The sequence below is a fragment of the Pongo abelii genome, chromosome 19, assembly GCF_028885655.2.
Source record: "Pongo abelii isolate AG06213 chromosome 19, NHGRI_mPonAbe1-v2.0_pri, whole genome shotgun sequence".
Lineage (NCBI taxonomy): Eukaryota > Metazoa > Chordata > Mammalia > Primates > Hominidae > Pongo > Pongo abelii.
In genome coordinates, this window is record NC_072004.2 from 94,240,247 (window position 1) to 94,260,551 (window position 20,305).

General features: G+C 48.9%; 1 protein-coding gene across 9 annotated transcripts in view; it reads right to left on the minus strand.

Annotated features, from left to right (window-relative positions):
- USP36 (ubiquitin specific peptidase 36) overlaps nucleotides 1-20,305 on the minus strand; it is a 44,788-nt gene that overhangs the window by 6,219 nt on the left and 18,264 nt on the right. For 5 of the 9 annotated variants that reach the window (XM_009252090.4, XM_054535809.2, XM_063718303.1 and 2 more), the window contains 11 exons: nucleotides 19,947-20,014; nucleotides 18,930-19,000; nucleotides 17,872-17,954; nucleotides 16,610-16,721; nucleotides 12,422-12,562; nucleotides 11,791-11,891; nucleotides 10,873-11,014; nucleotides 5,003-5,680; nucleotides 4,192-4,322; nucleotides 1,466-2,059; nucleotides 366-577 (listed from right to left, as the gene is read on the minus strand). In XM_009252090.4, the coding sequence (XP_009250365.3) occupies nucleotides 366-577; nucleotides 1,466-2,059; nucleotides 4,192-4,322; nucleotides 5,003-5,680; nucleotides 10,873-11,014; nucleotides 11,791-11,891; nucleotides 12,422-12,562; nucleotides 16,610-16,721; nucleotides 17,872-17,954; nucleotides 18,930-19,000; nucleotides 19,947-20,014 (2,333 nt within the window). Of the gene's footprint in view, nucleotides 1-365; nucleotides 581-1,465; nucleotides 2,060-4,191; nucleotides 4,323-5,002; nucleotides 5,681-10,872; nucleotides 11,015-11,790; nucleotides 11,892-12,421; nucleotides 12,563-16,609; nucleotides 16,722-17,871; nucleotides 17,955-18,929; nucleotides 19,001-19,946; nucleotides 20,015-20,305 lie in introns of all 9 variants that reach the window. The other 4 variants (XM_009252088.4, XM_009252089.4, XM_054535807.2 and 1 more) reach the window with 1 other exon arrangement.

Here is a 20,305-nt window from a genome sequence, read left to right on the forward strand (position 1 = left end):
GCTGTTTCAGTCAAATGCTTTGACACATGAGGAAGCTTCAACCCCATCACCCAAGGGAACAGACTCGGGGGCGGGGGGTGAAGGTAGGTAGGGTCCCAGGGCCCCCCACATCTTCTCCCAGACCCTCCCAAGCTCAGAGGCAGTAGACGCTGCTCTCAGCCTGTGCACTCCCCAATACCCCCTCGCCCGGTGCACACACACGCGGTCCCCAGCCCCTTGCCCGGTGCACACACACGCAGACCCCACCCCCTCGCCCGGTGCACACACGCAGTCCCCACCCCCTCGCCCGGTGCACACCCACACGGTCCCCACCCCCTCGCCCGGTGCACACCCACACGGTCCCCACCCCCTCGCCCGGTGCATACCCATGCGGTCCCCAGGACACCAGCCATTCGCAGATGGTGCGCGGCTGCTGGACTCAGGGACAGCAGCATCTCGGGGCTTGGCACTCCTTGGGCATTCGAGATGCCCATCCTCTTCTACCGCCCGCTGTGGCTCCTGCTTTCTTTTTCTCTTTTTCTTTTTCCTTGGAGACTCTTCCACGGCCTCTGGATCACCATCACCCATGGGAGAGCAGCTGCTTGGAAGTGAGAGGCAGCAGTCAGCTCTGAGCAAATTGGAAGGGGAGCAGGAGCACACAGACACCCACCTGCAACATGGAGAAGGTGCCACCCCAGCTGTGACCCAGTGCACGGAGCTCCCTGCAACATTCTTCCCCCCACACGCATTAGTGGATGCCGCAACATTCTTCCCCCACACGCATTAGTGGACGCTCCACACGCAGCCACGGAGACAGCAGAGGGAGAAGCAGTCACGTTTCCCATCCTAACTGAGCCAAGCCCGGCGACGCCAATGTGCAGGCTACTGGGACCTGATGAAATGGCAGAGCCCGGCCTGGCCCAGGACACCTGATCCAGCAACCTTGGACGGCCCTGCACATACAATGATGGATGGACACTACTGTCCATACCACTGTCACTTCAAGGACCAATCCACTGGTATTTTTCAGAGGAGATATTTTTTCTTTTTTTTTTTTTTTTAGACAGGGTTTAGCTGTCACCCAGGCTGTAGTGCAGTGACGCAATCTCAGCTCACTGCAACCACCGCCTCCTGGGCTCAAACCATCCTCCCACCTCAGCCTCCTGAGTAGCTGGGACTATAGGTGCATGCCACCATGCCCAACTAATTTTTGTTTTTGGTAGCGACAGGGCTTTGCCATATTGCCCAGGCTGGTCTCAAATTCCTGGGTTGAAGTGATCCAGCCGCCTCAGCCTCCCAAAGTGCTAGGATTACAGGTGTGAGCCACCACACCCAGCCAGAGGAGACATCCGATCACATACCCACATTTTAGAAAACCACGCCAGCAGATTACATTTCCAGACCATACCTACCTGGGGGTAGATTCTGTGGTTGTGCTTTGTTTCTCGTCAGAGGTAGACAGATGCCACCTTGCTCCTGCCCTTACCTGTGCCAAGGTGGGTCCTGGTGCAGACCGCCTTCTTCACCAAGACCTTCTGCTCCTTTCCTCCTCCGCTTCCTGCTGCTCGCATGGTGGCCGTCCGTAACACATCCCACCTGCTGGCCATTCACCTGTGGCTGTGTGCCATCTTCCTGCCGTCTGACAGCGGGCAGCTGTGCCTGGCCCTCCCTCCTGTGCCTGGGGCTCCCAGGCTGTCTCTGTGTCTGCCCCTCCTGCAGGGCAGTGGCAGCTGTGTCCTCCGGGCGCTTCTTCTTCTTCCTCTTCCTCTTCCCGTGGGGAGCCGCAGTGGCCTCCCTGATGTGCTGTGAGAGGCACGTCTCTGAGCCCAGCCTCTGGAGCTCTCCCACGAAGGTCTTTTTCCTCTTCTCAGAGGGGCTCCGGGGGGGCTCACTGGCCTCTGGCAGCTGGTGTGGAAGGGACACAAGGTCCTCGTTGACCTGAGGCAGGGCCGTCGAGATGGAGGAGCAGCTCCGTGGTTCTGACGTCCCTGGGGGCTTGGGGGTACTGGACAGCAATGTGGGGTGGGGGCTGAAGGGGGGCTGCAGGCGGCTGGATGACTGGGGAGCAGGTGAAACAGCCCTGTGGGGACAGCCAGGAAACAGGGAGAGGATGTTCTGAAAGACCCGGCAGAGCTGTTCCTTCTGTCTACCCTCACTCCCCTCCCTTTCACCTAAAAATGAGAAAAGGCTTTTGCCCTGTAGTTTTCAGATACATATTAAGTTACATGTATGTTTGAAAGAAAGCTAACAATTAATTCAACATCTATTTAAATGCAAAGTTGGCCGGGCGCAGTGGCTCATGCCTATAATTCCAGCACTTTGGGAAGCCAAGATGGCTGGATCACCTGAGGTCAGAAGTTTGAGACCAGCCTGGCCAACATGGTGAAACCCCATCTCTACTAAAAATACAAAATTAGCCAGGCGTGGTGGCACACGCCTGTAATCTCAGCTAGTCGGGAGACTGAGGCAGGAGAATTGCTTGAACCTGGGAGGTGGAGGTTGCAGTGAGCCGAGATCACGCCATTGCACTCCAGCCTGGGTGACAAAGCAAGACTCCGTCTCAAAAAAAAAAAAAAAGCAAAGTTACCTAGGTGGTGGGTTGATAGGTGCAGCAAACCACCATGGCACCTCTGTAACAAACCTCTACATCCTGCACACGTACCCTGGAACTTAAAATAATTGATCCCTGAGATAAAAAAAAAAAAAAAAAAAAAAAAAAGCAAGCCAACACGTGATTTTAAAAGTCAAAAAAAAATTTTTTTTAAAAAGGCAAAGTTAATAAAAATTGTTCCATGCCTTAGTTTCTTCTCACCAAGCAATTCAAATATTTTTGTGAGCTCTAATGTAAAAACATCTTTAATACAAATGTGTTAAGGGAGGAAGCCTTCACTAAACAATAAATGGTAAGGAAAAAAAAGATCCCGTGAGGATTTATGTTCCAACCTCCGAAAGTCTCAGGGTGTTCCCAGGCAGGAAATCAGCCTCATAAGGAAGGCAAGTGTTGAGTTGGCCTAATGACACCTCCACATTAGCGTCATTAGGACACTGAAACCGGGACACAGATGCGTAGAGCAGAATCATGAGCAAGGCGTGTCTGGGACAGGATCTAGCGCCGAACCCAGTGAGGCTCTGTGAGCTCCCTCTTGCCAGCTATGTGTCCCTAGGAAAATTAACTTCCCACTCTGAACACCATGTTCTCATCTGTCAATGAGCTGGGACCACGAAGCCGACCTCCCAGGGTTCCTGCGGAAAACAGGACCCCATCATCATCTAAACAAACTATACAGGCCATGCCAGCTGCACGATGTTTGATTACTCTAAGTGTCTTCTGGAATCTTTTCAAAAAAAGCTTATAAGGCAAGAAACGAAAAACACCCAAACACTTAAGGCCCTCCCATGTACACAAATCTTATGCTAGGTATAGGGTAGAGGTGTGTATGTGAGAGGAGAGTAAGGCAGAGGCTGTGGGCAACGCACAGTCATACCTCGCCCTCATGCAGCACTGGAGATTCTAGAACTAGAACCCAGCGCCGAGGCCGCCAGCACAGTCCCCGCAGGCCGCCTCATGGCTCACCCCATCTTTCACTGCTTCCTTCCCCACTCCCACCGGCTTCTAGGCAGCCATTTACCAGTTACTCTCAACTTCCTGCCACTCGAAGCACCTAAGAGACGCAGGCAGCCCCTGCGGACCAGGGCCCACATGCAGAGGGAAGGGGCTGCATCTGTGGCAGGTGTCTGCAGAGGAACCCGAGAGCCCTGAAGACACTTCTTAACCCACATGACGCTAGCAGGCAAGACGCCCCACAAAAAACGCACGGGACTCCGAGCTCATGCAAGGCCTCTCGCCAAGGCCTCACTTCGCCTTTCTCTTCGACTGGGAAGTACTGTCATGGGGCTGGTAGGGATACAGGACAGGTCAGTCCCCAGCACACCACGTCACCACATGGATGTCGCAGACAGACCACCAACAAAGACAGAACTAAGACATCAGGACTGCAGAGGCCAAACTGCCTTCACCACCCAAAGCTCCTTTACCACAGGGGAACACAGAAGAGGGGGACCTTGGTCGGTGATGCCCCCCGTACCTCCTGGCTGCCCCAATGCTTTGTCCGTCCTGTGAGGCTGGTGATCCGTCCAACTCCTCACCAGCCAAGCACACGCAACCACAGGGAGAACCAGTCGGCACCCAGAAGGTCCCGGCCCAAAGCTTACCTGGCTCTATGGACGGGCCAAGTGGAGGCAACGATGGGGTGAGAGGTTTTCATGGGGTGGGTGAGGTCGGAGGATGGTGAGGGGGGAGGTGGACGGAGGTCATTGCCGGTCGCCCTCCACAGGGTGCTGGCCTGCAGTTATCGACATAAATAAAAACTTGGTGGTCTAAAAAAGGTTTCCGTGAGTGAAGAGGGAAAACAAAAGTAACAAAAAATGAAAATAAAAACAAAAGAGCCCAGAAAAAAAGATGAGGGGACAGAAGAAGACAAAAAGGGGAGGTGAGGGGCAGGGGAATGGTAGAAGAAGAACCAGAAAAGTATTTTTGGTTAGAAACAAAAAAAAGGAAGAAAATTTAAACAAAAATTTCAGCACAACAATCACATCCTCGTGCCGTGGCTGCCTTCTAAGCTTCCTGCTGCAGAGGTGCCGGGCACCCCACTGGGGCTCTACGCTTCCTGCCCGCCCCACCCCTGCTAGGGACACGCGCTGGTGGGGCCCACCCTCCCTCGGGTTCAGTCAGGATCTTCCACCTACTGCGAAAACAGGGAACTGCTACCTTGCCCAAAGCTCCACGAGTCACATGAGCATCACCAGATCATCAGGGCTCTCTCAACACCCCATACTGCCTTCACCCCAAGACAGCCGTTCTCTTTAATTGCAAATGGCTGGGAATGACTAAAAGACACTTTGTTCCTCTGACATGAGGGAGGCCAAAGCCCCTGGACAAAGTTATCACTCCCTCCAAACCACAACCAAGCAACTCTTGGAGCTCTCCTGATACACAGCAGCGGCGACACCCCCACACACCCACCTTCTTGGCAGAAAGGGCCAGTTTTTTGGCTGGTGGAGGAGACATGGTGCTTGCAGGCTCAGCGGTGGCGTTGCTCAGGACAGGGGACTTCAGCTTCACCGTCTTAGAATCTGCTCCACTTGGCGGCGTTTTGGAGTGGCCAGCGGTGGAACAGTTTGTTTCCTGAGAATCGCAGAGATGGGCCGCGCCACTCCTGGGGGTCTGGGGGACCTTGGTGGAGTTGCTGCTGGCCGAGTGCTCTGGGCTGGAGCTGCTGGAGCTCCTCCTGTCGAGGCCAGTGCTCTCGTCGTTCCCCTTCAGCCCATGCCCGTTGGCAGTGGCTGTAGCCAGGAGCTTAGGTGAGGTAGAGAGGACAACATCCCTGCTGTCCCAGGAGCCCTGCCTTTGGCTCCCAGATCTGCTGCTATTCGAGCTGCTGGTCCCAGGCAGCCCCTGAGCAGTTCTGGGGGAAAAGTGCTGTGGAGGAGCTGGTTTCTTCACCTTCTTTCCAGGGTCATCTAGGATGGTTGGCATGTGTGTGGGTGCCTGGGAGAGTTTGGGGGAAGGGGACCCCGAGGGCAGCTTTGGAGGAACACAGCCGTTCTGGGACTTCAGGCCCAGGGTGGAGCCATTCCTGGATATGGGCACACCAATCTCTTCAGTGGTGTGCAGCTTCTTCATCGTCCCAGAGTCTTGTCGCTAAAGAGAGCAAAGCAGAAAACACAACTGAGGAAGCGAGAAGTCCTAGCTGGGCCACATCTTCATAAGGCCACAGCGAATCTTAGTAGCAGGCATGGCCTCTGATCAGCACACTCAAGATAAATTATTTATCTGGACTCTTGGTAAAGACACTGTGGCTTCTCTGAACAATTCTGGTGTTTTGTGACATCCCAAGGAACAGGGACCACAGGCGTGTACCACCACACCCGGCTAATTTTTGTATTTTTGACAGAGATGGGGTTTCACCATGTTGGCCAGGCTGGTCTTAAACTCCTGGCCTCAAGCAATCCACCTGCCTCAGCCTCCAGAAGTGTTGGGATTATAGGTGTGAGCCACAGCACCTTGTCTGAATACATATCTTTATGGCCATCTTTACTATAAAACCAGTACATTTTCATCAAGATTTGAGAAGAGAAAAAAGTGTAAAGGAAAAAAATTTAGCAAAGTTCCATCACCTAAACATAACCATGCATTAACGTTCTAGTGCTTTCTTCTTTCAATCTTCTCTTCCAAATGGTTCTGGCCTGAAGAGTTGCATCCCAGTTTTATCTTAAAGCTATTATCTCAAGCATTTTTATGGGCGATAACTCTCAATAAATATCTTTAAGACAGAGTCTTGCTCTGTTGCCCAGGCTGGAGTGCAGTGGTGCGATGATGTCATCATAACTCACTGCAGCCTCAACCTTCTGGGCTCAAGAGATCCTCCCACTTCAGCTGCCCAAGTGGCTAGGACTACAGGAGTAGACCACCACACCTGAATAATTATTACTATTTTGTAGAGATGGGGATCTTGCTATGTTGCCCTGGCTGGCCTTGAATTCCTGAGCTCAAGCAATCCGCCCACCCTGGCCTCTCAAAGTGCTGGGATTACGGTCCTGAGCAACGGCACCCTGCCTGTCAGCCTGTCTTTGACATTTTACTATATATACTATGTACTACTGATACATATTAACTGTATGGTTAATTTATATAAGCTATATTGTCTCCAACTGTTGAAATTAACAATACAGTACAGTATATGTGTGTGTATCCTTTATCCTTCAGAGCACTTATTACGACTGCATAGAAATAACTTATTATACTGTATTTAGATGCTGAATGTCAGCCTTCCCCTGCTTGACCAAGAGGCTGTACCCGTATCTCTCTTGTTCCCACTGCAGCCCTTACCGGCAACTCAAGGGTCTGGTATATAGTCGGTGCTTAAAAAATATTTGTTGAGCTTTTCCTGTACTTAGTACTCCATGCTAATTTTCTGGAAATGGAATTACAAGGCTATGAATATTTTCATGAAATCTGATGCAAAATGCCAAACTGCTTTTACTATACTCCAGCAACATCTATTTTTCAAAACATTTGCTAATTTGACACTCGTTTGGGCTATTACCACTTTAACGTTCAGATTCTCTGCACATGCACTAGAGGGACCTTCATTTGAATGAGATCTTTTGTTTATAAATGTTCACCTTTTGTTGACAATATTTTACAAGGTTTTATTGTTTCATTTGTGTTTGTAATAAATTATGTACAAAAATGTAAATCTTAGTCAATTCATAATTTTTCCACATTTTATCCTTCAATTTTAAGCATACAAAGTCTTCTTCCCTCTCCCAGAGGTTAAGAATTTACCTCTATTTTCTTCTGAGTTTTGTTTTGCTCCCTACATTCTATTCTTTGTTAATACTGTTTTCTAAAAGGAATTCATCTTTCCACTGCACCGCAAAGCCTTTTCACTGATTGAGCATTTCCATACACACTACAACTTGTACCATGTCATTTAGAGTAAAATGGCTCTTGTCTGCTTGCAGTGTATTTGGAAAATCACGTTTGTAATGAAAATGCTCATGGTCAGTGAAGCGCCCCTGCAGGTGTGCCTGACACAGGGAGTCTCCTTGAGCCAACCTCCACCCTCAGGCATCACTTTGCCCACGGAGTTTCTGTGGCAAGTGAGGCTTCCTTTGTTTTTCTGGGGTTTTTTGAGACAGGGTCTCATTCTGTTGTCCAGGCTGGAGCGCAGTGACACGATAGCTCAATGCAGCCTTGACCTCCTGTGCTTAAGCAATCCTCCTGCCTCAACCTCCCAACAGCTGGGACGACAGACGTGCACCACCACACCTGGCTAATTTTTGCAGATGGGGGTCTTTCTATGCTGCCCAGGCTGCTTCTTTTTTTTTTTTTTTTTTTTTTGAGATGGAGTCCCACTCTGTCGCCCGGGCTGGAGTGCGGTGGCACAATCTCAGCTCACTGCAATCTCCACCTCCCAGGTTCAAGCGATTCTCCTACCTCGGCCTCTTGAATAGCTCGGATTACAGGCGCACGCCACCATGCCCAGCTAACTTTTGTATTTTTAGCAGAGACAGGGTCTCACCATATTGGCAAGCTGGTCTCAAACTCCTGACCCCAAATGGTCCACCCACCTCAGCCTCTCAAACTGCCAGGCCCCCCTCTTCTTTTTTTTGTAGACAAGGTCTCACTCTGTCACCTTGCCTGGAATTCACCAGCGTGATCATGGCTCACTGCATACAGCCTCAACCTCCCGGGTTCAAGTGATCCTCCCATATCAGCTTACTGAATATTCTCTGTGCTGATGGGATCTATGTTGCCCAGGCTACTTTTTAAATTTGTTTTGAGACAGGGTCTCACTCTGTTGCCCAGGCTGGTGTGGAGTGGTATGATCATGACTCACTGCAGCCTTAATCTCCCTGGCTCAAGTGATCCTCCCACCTCAGCCTCCTGAGTAGCTGGGACTACAGGCACGTGCCATTAAACCTGGCTAGCTTTTGCATTTTTAGTAGAGACAGGGTTTTGCCCAGGTTGGTCTCGAACTCCTGGGATCCAGTGATCTTCCCACATCAGCTTCCCAAAGTGTTGGAATTACAGACATGAGTCACAGTACGAGGCCCAGGCTGCTTCCTAACTTCCTAGTCTGGGCTACAGTGACCACCAACTTTGCAATTATATCATGTATTTCACTGCCACTTCAATTCTAATGCTTCTAATTTCAGCTTCTGTTTTCTTTAATGTGAAGGGAAATACAGATGTACGTAAAAGACCAAAACCCCTGCAGACTGTGAAAGGCCCTGACTGCCTGCGTGTGGGGTTCAACTCTTCATTCTAAAGGGAGAGGAAGACGATCCATCAAAAACAGTCATCCAGGCCGGGCACGGTGGCTTATGCCTGTATCCCAGGACTCTGGGAGGCCAAGCTGGGCGAATCACTTGAGGTCAGGAGTTCCAGACCAGCCTGGCCAACGTGGTGAAACCCCATCTCTACTAAAACTACAAAAATTAGCCAGGCGTGCTGGCGGGCACCTGTAATCACAGCTACTCAGGAGGCTGAGGCAGGAGAATCGCTTGAACCCAGGAGGCGGAGGCTGCATAGTGGCAGAGGCTGTAGTGAGCTGAGATGGCGCCACTGCACTCCAGCCTCAGCGACAGAGCGAGACTCTGTCTCAAAAAAAGAAAAAAGAAAAGAAACAGTCGTCGAGAGAGGGTCCACCCCACTTCAAATGATCACTGTGTTCTAATGAGGAAACTGCTCATGAATCCACTTAGTGAAACTGAATTCTTAACAGTTCTAGCAGAAAATTTCAAATACACACAAAAGTAACTTAGAGGGTAGTTCCCAATGGTTAACCTGTAACCACATAACCTTTATCATCCTCTCTCTGTATGTATATGTATGTGTGTATATATGTACGACTATGTATGTATGCACATACACATATTTCTATTTCTGATCCATTTGAGTAAATTGCAGACATGATGTTCTTTTACCCCAAAATATGTCCATGTGTATTTCAAAAGAACAAAGACATTCTCTTACATAACCACAGCAGAATTACCCAAATCAGGAAATTAACATTGGTACAAACTACTTACATTTTCCCTGTTAAAATGTGAGGACAGGCCGGGCACAGTGGCTCACGTGTGTAATCCCAGCACTTTGGGAGGCTGAGGCGGGCAGATCCTGAGGTCAGGAGATTGAGACCATCCTGGCTAACAAAGTGAAACCCCGTCTCTACTAAAAATACAAAAAATTAGCCACACATGGTGGCACGCGCCTGTAGTCCCAGCTACTCAGGAGGCTGAGGCAGGAGAATAGCTTGAACCTGGGAGGTGGAGGTTGCAGCGAGCCAAGATTGCACCACTGCACTCCAGCCTGGGCGACAGAATGAGACTCCGTCTCAAAGGAAAAAAGAAAAAAAAAAGGATATTTTTTTCCCACATGCTTACAGTTAAGAGTTTGCTTGGTGCCTATAATCCTGGCACTTTGGGAGGCCAAGGCAGGAGAACTGCTTGGGCTGAGGAGCTTAAGACCAGCCAGGGCAAAATAGTAAGACCCTGTCTCTACACAAAATTTAAAAATTAGCTGGGTGTGGTAGTGCACTGATAGTCCCGAATACTAGGGAGGCTGGGGCAGGAGGATGGCTCGAATCCAGGAGCTCAAGCCTGCCCTGGACCATGATTGTGCCACTGTACTCCAGTCTGGGTAACAGAGTGAGACCCTGTTTCCAAAAAAAAAGTTTGCTTGGCATTATAAAGGAAATAAAAGGAGCGCACACAGAAAGTTTGCTTGGCACACCTGTCACGACATCTGTAAGTGGTACTGATCTCATGAGTAGAGCAGATCTGTGAATGACAGTTCTAATTTGCTGGGTCAGGATTTTCTCATTCATGTCTCCTCTTTCTCTATACCCAATATCAGCTGATGACCAGTTTAAGAAATAACATCGGCCGGGCGCGGTGGCTCACGCCTGTAATCCCAGCACTTTGGGAGGCCGAGGCGGGCAGATCCTGAGGTCAAGGAGATCGAGACCATCCCGGCTAACATGGTGAAAACACGTCTGTACTAAAAATACAAAAAAAATTAGCCGGGCGTGATTGCGGGCGCCTGTAATCCCAGCTACTCTGGAGGCTGAGGCAGGACAATGGCGGGAACCCAGAAGGCAGAGCTTGCAAGTGAGCCGAGATCGCACCACTGCACTCCAGCCTGGACGACAGAGCGAGACTCTGTCTCAAAAAAAAAAAAAAAAAAAAAAAAGAAATAACATCAACTAGAATAATGAAAACTGCCTGCAAACTCCTTCCACTATGGCCAACTTCCCAAGCGTGAGGAGGTCTGTGGGGAGCACCAAGACCAGCCGCTTTGGCCTCCATCATTCTCACAAATACCTTTCCAGTCAGTGGGGAGGAAATAATCCCGTTGCCGATGTTCTTCTTGGAATGATCTGGAATCACACTCGGGCGGCCGGGAAGGGAGGAGGAGCCTGTCCTGGAGATGAGGCCCTCGGGACTTTTCTTAGAGCCTGGAATTCTGTCAAAGGAAGAAAACAAGTCGGAAATTCTCTTACTAGGCATTACAGAAACGGAGAGAATCAGAATAAGTTAAGGCGGGGCAAAGGCAGAAACACGGCCTGGGGAAACCCTGCCAGTCCTAACCACTTCTCTGGAATCTCCCTTTGCCTTTCAACCACAGTGAGGCTGAGAGATCAGCCCCAGGTATCTGCTGAATATAAGCAGAGCAAGGGCAAATTAGAGTCAGAATTCCTCCAAGATCAGAGTTCGATGCACCAGAAAGCAAGAGAGACCCCTCAGACACGTCAGCCACACTCAGCAGAGATGTACAAAGCAGTGAAAATGCCTCAGCTGCCACGGTCTCCAGCCTCCAGGTCAGTGACAGCCAGCTCTGGGAGAAGGCCCCTCCAGAGAAGCTCTGCGGCAACGCCCCCACAAACACGTCCTTCCCAGCATATCCCTACAGGGGCAGCTTCCCCACATGGGAAGGGGCACTGGCTGGCTACCATCCAGGGAGCAGTACCTCTAATTTGGGGCAATACTATAAATGGTGACTTTCCCATTTACATTCAAAACAGCATCAACATGAGGGCAGATGGAATCCTGTCCTGACCTTCCCAAGGCTCTGGCTTTACTAAAAAGTGTCCTTTCCTGTGGATGGTCTCCATGACACATGATGAACCCCTCCAGTGGAATTCCCAATTACCTTCAAACAAAAAAAGGTTAGGGAGGCCCATCGGTATAAGAAAAGAGCAGAGGCAGTGAGCTCATCTGGGGAGGGCGTGAGTTTATTACCGCAGATAGAACAGCACGTAGGCCTGCTGGTTCAGAACCACCTTGACGTTGCTGGAATGGACCAAGGAATCATTCATCTGGTACCACTGTCCATTGCTTGCCTGAAGCAGCCAAGGATGTTGCAGAAAACAAAACAATCAACAAGCATCCCATTATCTTCACTTTTTAAAAAGGGAATAAAAAATCTGTTAGTTGCTACATTTCCAAACACTATTAATAATCAACAGGTAATAACTTCTATTAAAATGTGCAATGTTTTCATAATTCGGAATGTGACCCCAAAGTGTGCTCTGAGTCCCAGTTCCTTCCTAGTGCCCCAAAAGATAGGAACTGTCCCCTCTAAAGGACATTCAGGCAGTGTCATCACTATGGCCGATTTTGCCAGGGTTCTAAGGATGGCACCAGAAGCGGCTGCCTCTTCCGTGTCTCACTGCAAGTCACTAGGTTCTGGTGCAACACTTCTGTAAAGGCATCTTTTCAGTCCACGCAGAGAGGCAACAATGAGGACTTTAATACAACTACAAAACATCACACTTTTCACAAAGTAAGTGCTCTACAGAGGCTGCATCTGGATGTGCATGGGTGCTGAAACCTGCCCCAGGAGGCAGCTGCACTGACACAAGCCTCTCACCTTCACGTAGCAGTAATAGTGCCCGGCATGGCAGCTGTAGCCCGAGTGCACCAGGACAGCATAGAGTCCATACATGACAGGATCACCATTATTCTGGGACATATACGGACGTATGTTGAGGAATTCCGGATAGCCTACATCCTGTTTGAAAAATCAAGAAAAAGGCAAATAAAATTCACTTTGAGAGTAAAGATCAATTTGCCCTTTCCATCCACAACCACACAAAATGCCCAACTTGGCTGGTCTTTAACAATCTGGGGGCCGGGCGCAGTGGCTCATGCCTGTAATCCCAGCACTTTGGGAGGCTGAGGCAGGGGGATCACTTGAGGAGTTCGAGACCAGCCTGACCAATATAGCGAAACCCCACTTCTAATAAAAATAGAAAAAATTAGCTGGGCATGGTGGTGCACTGCCTGTAATCCCGGCTACTCAGGAGGCTGAGGAATGAGAATCACTTGAACTCGCGAGGTGGAGGTTGCAGTGAGCCGAGATCGAGCCACTGCACTCAGCCTGGGTGACAGAGTGAGACTGTCTCAAAACTGCCCCGCCACAAAAAAGAAAGACAATTTGGGACGACTGGGTGTGCAGCAACACTGTGCAGGCGTTCCCCCAGGCAATGATTAAAAACCAAGATGCGGGCCAGGCGCGGCGGCTCACGCCTGTAATCCCAGCACTTTGGGAGGCTCAGGCGGGTAGATCACAAGGTCAAGAGATTGAGAGCATCGTGGCCAACATGGCGAAACCTTGTCTCTACTAAAATTACAAAAATTAGCCAGGTGTGGTGGCACGTGCCTGTAGTTCCAGCTACTCGGGAGGCTGAGGCAGAAGAATCGCTTGAAACTGGGAGGTGGAGGTTACAGTGAGCTGAGATCGTACCACTGCACTCCAGCCTGGCAACAGAGCGAGACTCCATCTCAAAACAAACAAACAAACAAACAAAAAACACCAAGATGCTGAGAAGTGAGTCTTCTCCAGCCAGCCTATGGGAAACTTTATTGTCCCATCAAGCAATGTAGGATCTGTTCTTGTCTTTGTCAAGCATCTACGTTAGTTCTCTCACCACGTGGTTCGTAACGATAAAATGAGAAGAGTCACTCATTTTCTTTCCCTCCACTTTACAGGAACATTGTTGGTGGGAGAAAAGGGAGAGAATGCTGGGTTTTAGATCTTCAGAAATAAAAGTGCTGAATTAATACAGCCAACTGCTACAGCAAGTAAGACTTTTAATCAATTGGATCAGAAGAAAGGTCATGCTAAAATGTGTTCCCAAAACTGACCAATTTCTCATAGAAAAAAATACATGCACACACATATATACATACATGCACACATAAAATACATGCACACATATACATACATATACACACACATGCGCACACATATGCACACATACACGTGTGTGTATACATACATGCACACTACATGCACACACGTGCATACACACATATACATACACGCACACATATATACACACATGCATACATACACGCACACACATATATACATACACGCACACACATATATTCTTAGCTGTAATAGTGCCCGGCATGGCAGCTGTAGGCTGAGTGCACCAGGACAGCACAGAGCCCACATGACAGGATTGCCATTATTCTGGGTCATATACAGACATGTGTTTAGGAACTCCGAAAAATATATACATAATTTTTTTTTGTTTTTAGAAACACAGTCTCGCTCTGTCACCCAGGCTAGAGTGCAGTGGCACAATCATAGCTCACTGTAACTTCAAACTCCTGGACTCAAGCAATCCTCCTCTCTCTACCTCCCAAGTAGCTGGGACTATAGGCACATGCCACCATGACTGGCCAATTAATAAAAATTTTTTAGGCCGGGTGTGATGGCTCACACCTATCATCCCAACACTTTGGGAGGCCGAGGTGGGTGGATCACTTGAGGTCAGGAGTTCAAGACCAGCCTAGCCAACATGGTGGAACCCCGTCTCTACTAAAAATACAAAATTTAGCCAGGCATGGTGGCACACACTTGTGGTCCCAGCTACTTGGGAGGCTGAGGCAGGAGAATCACTTGAACTTGGGAGGCAGATATTGCAGTGAGCTGAGATGGTGCCACTGCACTCTAGCCTGGGTGACAGAGTGAGACTCCTCTCAAAAAAAAAAAAAAAAAAAAAAAAACCTAAAATTTTTTTGTAGAGACAGGGTCTCACTATGTTGCCCAAGCTGGTCTGAAACTCCCAGTCTCAAGCAATCCTCCCACCTCAGCCTCCCTAAGTGCTGAGATTAGAGGTGTGAGCCATTGTGCCCAGCCTAAATCATTTTTTTAAACTGAGTTGCAGGGTTGCAGGATGTGTTGAAATGCATAGATCTTCAGTATATAGATCAAAGAGTTTTGACAAGTATATACTGATGGACATGCAGAACATCAACTAGAAAATTCCCACATCCCAGTCACTGCCCCCATCTCAAATATCCACTGTTCTGATTTCTGTCACCATTAATTTTGCCTGTTCTTAAACGTCACATACCATCTCATGTGCCACATAACCATGTTTTGGTCAATGACAGACCACATATACAACAGTGATCCCATAAGATTATAATACTGCATCTTCACTGTACTGTATCTATGTTTAGATACACAAATACTTCCCATTGTGTTGCAACTGCCTACAGTATTCAGGACAGGAACAGGCTGTGTAGGTTTGTGGCCTAGGAGCAATGGGCTATACCATACAGCCAGCTCCGTCATCTACGTCTGTGTAAATGCACTCTATGATGTTCACACAGTGACGGAATTGCCTGGTGACACATTTCTTAAAATGTGCCCTTGTGGTTACATGACACCTGAGTCTACAACATAAAGAATCTGCAAACACATTTGGGAAATGCTGACCTAAGCAAGCCCCCTACCACTACCAGTGAGGAAACGGAGGCTCAGCCAAGGGTGTCGTTCCAAACCACATAACCAGGCTCTCAGAACAGAACTCTAGATTTTTATGAAATACAGACATCTACTGGGCGTGGTGGCTCATGCCTGTTATCCCAGCACTTTAGGAGGCTGAGGCAGGCGGATCACCTGAGCTCAGGAGTTCGAGACCAGCCTGGCCAACATGGCAAAACCCCGTCTCTACTAAAAATACAAAAATTAGCCAGGTGTGGTGGCGGACGCCTTAATACCAAACTACTCTGGAGGCTGAGGCAGGACAATAACTTGAACCCAGAAGGCGGAGGCAGCGCCACTGAAATCCAGCCTGGGCATCAGAGCAAGACTCTGTCTCAAAAAAAAAAAAAAGAAAAAAGAAAAAAGAAACACATCTTCTACGAAAATGCCACTATAGGCCGGGTATGGTGGCTTACACCTGTAATCCCAGCACTGTGAGAGGTCAAGACAGGCAGGTCACTTGAGCCCAGGAGTTTGAGACCAGCCTGGGCGACACAGCAAGATCCTGTTTCTACAAAAAACTTTTAAAAAAAATTAACCAGGCATGGTGGCATGTGCCCACAGTCCTAGCTACTCAGGAGGCTAAGGCAGGGGGATCGCTTGAGCTTGGGAGGTCAAGACTGCAGTGAGCTGTGATTACGCCACTGCACTCCAGCCCAGGTGACAGAGTGAGACCCTGTCTTAAAATAAAATTAAATTTAAAAAAATACCATCGTGTCAAAAGTAGCTTTTTTAACTCCATATTCCATAAAAAGCCAGAGTATGCAATGGCACCTGTTCTAGACATCAACAGGACATGGACAATGCAAGTCCCACCGCCCAGTGCTCATTACACTCATCTGGAGAACTCTGAGCGTCCCTGCCAGGACCAGCCCAAGCACAACCAGAAGCTGCGGTAAATCCAGTAAGACAGTGGCCCTGGAACTTGACTGTGTATAAGACTGTGTATAACAAGCATTCAGGGATTTTGCAAAAATGCAGATTCCTGGACTCCGTCCTCCAGAGATTCAAATTCACTAGCACTGGGATAAACCCAGAAATGTCTATTTTTAAAAAGCGTCCCAGGTCGCTTCACCTCTCTGTGACTGTTTTCCCGTCCTGGACAATGGCAAAACTACAGTCCCTACTTCACAATATGTGTAGAACCTTTAGAACAGGGACAGGTACTGTGTAAACAGCAGCTATCAAACTCATGGCTATCACTTTCTTCGTGTTATTCTGATGCCGACCGTGGCCCACGGAGCTGCCTGGGATGGTGTCACCAGCGCTCACCTTGGTGATCTTCCCTCCGCTGAAGTTGGCAAAGCGCTTGAGGGAAAGGGTTAAGACATTGGATGTTCTGTGGATGGTGAAGCGCTTGCTGGCTGGAACCTTCTTCTTGCATCTATGAAGAAGGTGATGAGAAAGATTAATTAATGATTGATTCATGCTCTGAAAAATGTTGTCTTAACGCTAAGTTAATAACAGCAACAACTGCTCTGTAATAGTGGAATCTTCATCAATGAGATTTAGACCTTTTGCTCCTCTAAAAATCACATTAAGCATGCCTCAAGTAAAGGAAAGCTATCACAGGGAAATAAGACTACAGAAAGTGGGAATATTCTAAAGTAAAAAAATAAAAGTACTGTACCCACCAGGAAACTAAATAAAATACAGGAAAAAGTTGCTTTGGGGCAACACAGGAAAGAGCAAATTAAAGCAGATGTGGCTGAGTGATGAAACCGGCAGGCAGGAAGTCAACGTAAGCAAAGCCAGAAGATGCACAAACGCAGGGAGAGAAAACAGAGGCAGAGGCACGCAGCTTGGAGAGCTGCAGGAAACAGACTTAAAAAAGAGTAAAGCAGAATTAAGAATATATTCTTTAGTGCCTACAGCTTTACAACGACCTAGATACAAAGATATTCAGCCGGCTGTAGTAGCGTGATCCCAGCACTTTGGGAGGCAAAGCAGGCAGATCACCTGAGTTCAGGAGCTCGAGACCAGCCTGGCCAACAAGGTGAAACCCTGTCACTATTAAAAATGCAACAAATGACAAAGTAAGAGTTCTATCTGCAGAAATGGAAAAATGTCCAAAACCAGTTAAGTAAAAAATGAAAGCCAAAGAAACACTCCTTAAGAGGCAAGAGAGCAGTTGGTTGGGCACAGTCCCTGGGGCAGCCACCCAGTGTCAGCCAGTGTGAACTGATGTGAGCTCATGCTCTGCCACATCCTCTCGGTGTGGCCCCATGGCTGGTCACTTCACTTCTCTGTGCCTCAGTTTCACCATCCCTGGCAACGGGAAACCACAGCCCCTACTGCATAATACATGTAGCATCTTTAGAACAGGTACGGTGTAAACTGTAGCTATAAAAATCATAGCTATCACTTTATTCATGCTATTTAGAAGTTTGTGTTTTTAGGACACACATAGGTTCCTCAAGAAATACCAGCAGCGGTCACCGCTAAGGAAGAGTGGGTGGGCACAACACTGTCAGGTGAGGTGACTTATTTCCCATCTGGTGTCAGTCTTCTGCCACAAGCAACGTGAAACTTACTTAGCACACATGTAGGCATTCTCTCCACTCAGGACATCTGCTTTCACAAAAAGTTCCAGAGCACGCACAATATTCGCAGCTTGCTGAGGAGGACAAAAACAGGGAGTAAAATACACAGCAGAAGAAAAGGGCTGATTCAAGAAATGCCAAATTTAAGGTCTTTTTTAGGCTGAGGCAGCAAATCACAAAACTTGACTCACATAAAAATTTGCCCACTAGCCGCCAGACTGGGACTCCTCCAGTGACAAGAAATGAAAGCAGCCAGGAACAGCAGCTCACACCTATAATCCCAGCACCTTGGGAGGCCAGGGCAGGAGGATCACTTGAGGCCAGGAGTTTGAGACCAGCCTGGACAACATAGCAAGACCCCCATCTCTACATAGAAATTTTAAAAATTAGCCAGGCGTGGTGGTGCATGCCTGTAGTACCAGCTGTGTGGGAGGATCACTTAAGCCTAGAGGTCAAGACTACAGTGAGCTGTGATTGCGCCACTGCACTCCTGCCTGGGCCACAGAGCAAGACCCTGTCCCTCAAGCCCCTATAAAAAAAAGCAAAGCAAAGAAATGACAGCTGCAGGTCTGCCATGAATCAGTCACTTTTATCAGGATGATCTTGTAGCTGGACCTGCTCTGGAGCTTGGGTTGGCCCAGCAAAGGCAGGCTGCCCTCCCACACACTGTAGCTGGAGCAGGGTGTGCATATAAAGCCAAGGCTGCTCTCCCAGGTGAGGCCCACAGAGCCACCAAGCTCCAAAGGCTGCACGCCGCCCACAGCACCCAACAGACTCTCCTCAAGCCCTGGGGACAGCATTGTTCCTGTTCATACTTCAGGACACAAAACCCAATTTTACCATTTTTTTCTTTAAATAAAAGGATATGCATAGGAAAAACTCTAGAAAGCAACAGGTAAAGACAATGGTCTATACTGCAAGGCGGAAGGGAGCAAAGGAGTTTTCTCCATATCTATTTTGATCTGATGCCTTTACTGTTCTGCTGGTTCTGTTTCACCCTCTGGCCTCGCTCTCCTACTGCAAAAGTGAAGGGCAGGACAGATCTGTACCCGGATCTCCAGCGCGACGTCCAAGTAGGGGTCGTAGGTGTCCGAGACGCTCTTGCACATGGAGCACTTCACTGCAACAGAACAGAGGCAGTGGAGCAGGTGTGGCCTGGCAGAGGCACTCCCAGCTCCCAAGACCCAGACCCGGCAGGGAGGTAGACTCTCAGCAGGGCTTTGGCCAAAGATGAGATTCCCACTAGCCACTGAGGCATCCTGGTGTCCAGAGAGCTCTCTATCACCACTGAAGTTCACAAAGATGGATGTCAATGTCTTTGCACTCACAGGGCCCTCCCTGCCTGGACTGGTGATCACCACGTGTGGTACTCTCCTGCTGAGGGAGAGCAGAGGGAAGATCTGCCTCCTCCCTGCACGCGTGCATGGCACTTCCTCATGAGAAAATATATATATGTGTATATATATATGTGTGTGTATATATATGTGTGTATATATATATGTGTGTATACATATGTGTATATATGTGTGTGTGTGTGTATATATATATATATATATATATATATATTTTTTTTTTTTTTTTTTTTTTTTTTCTTGAGATAGAGTCTTGCTCTGTCACCCAGGCTGGAGTGCAGTGGTGGGATCTTGGCTCACTGCAACCTCCACCTCTTGGGTTCAAGCAACTCTCCTGACTCAGCCTCCCAAGTAGCTGGGATTGCAGGCATGTGCCACTGCGCCCGGCTAATTTTTGTATTTTTAGTAGAGACGGGGTTTCACCGTGTTGGCCATGGTTGGCCAGGCTGGCCTCGAACTCCTGCCTCAGCCTCCCAAAGTGCTGGGATTACAGGCATGAGCCACCACACCCAGCCCTCATGGGAATATTCTAACCACCGCTCCAGTGGCCAGGGGAGCCAAGAGTCTCAGAGGAAACCATGGCTCAAGACCTCAGAGACTGACCCAGGTCTGCACAGCGAAGAAAGAGCACCAGCCTGAGTTCCAACTCTTAGGGTTTTCTGGGTTCATGTTCTAATCCTGGCAAGAAGCAGTAGAGCAAACGTCTCCACTTACCACGTGATCTGAGATACCCTCCAAAAATCTGATGGACCAAGGTAGTAGCCTGCGTTTGACGATCCAACCTGTAAAGGAGACCACAGCCTTTAAGGGAAGGGCTCAGCATGATGACACGAGGGATGGCCCCATTCCAGCAGCCCCATGCCCGCCAGTCACAAGCTCAGCGTGAGGCTGGGAAACTCCACCCTCCACCCGAGTCACCACAGACCCTTAACCTCCATCCTCAGCCCACGCTGCCTGGCAGTCTCTCTGTAGAGCTCTGACCTCCTCAGGGCCCCACTCCCCACAGTAGCCATTTCAAACCTTCACAATGCCCACTGCCACCCACTTCACAGAAAATAAAAGCCCCGAGAAAT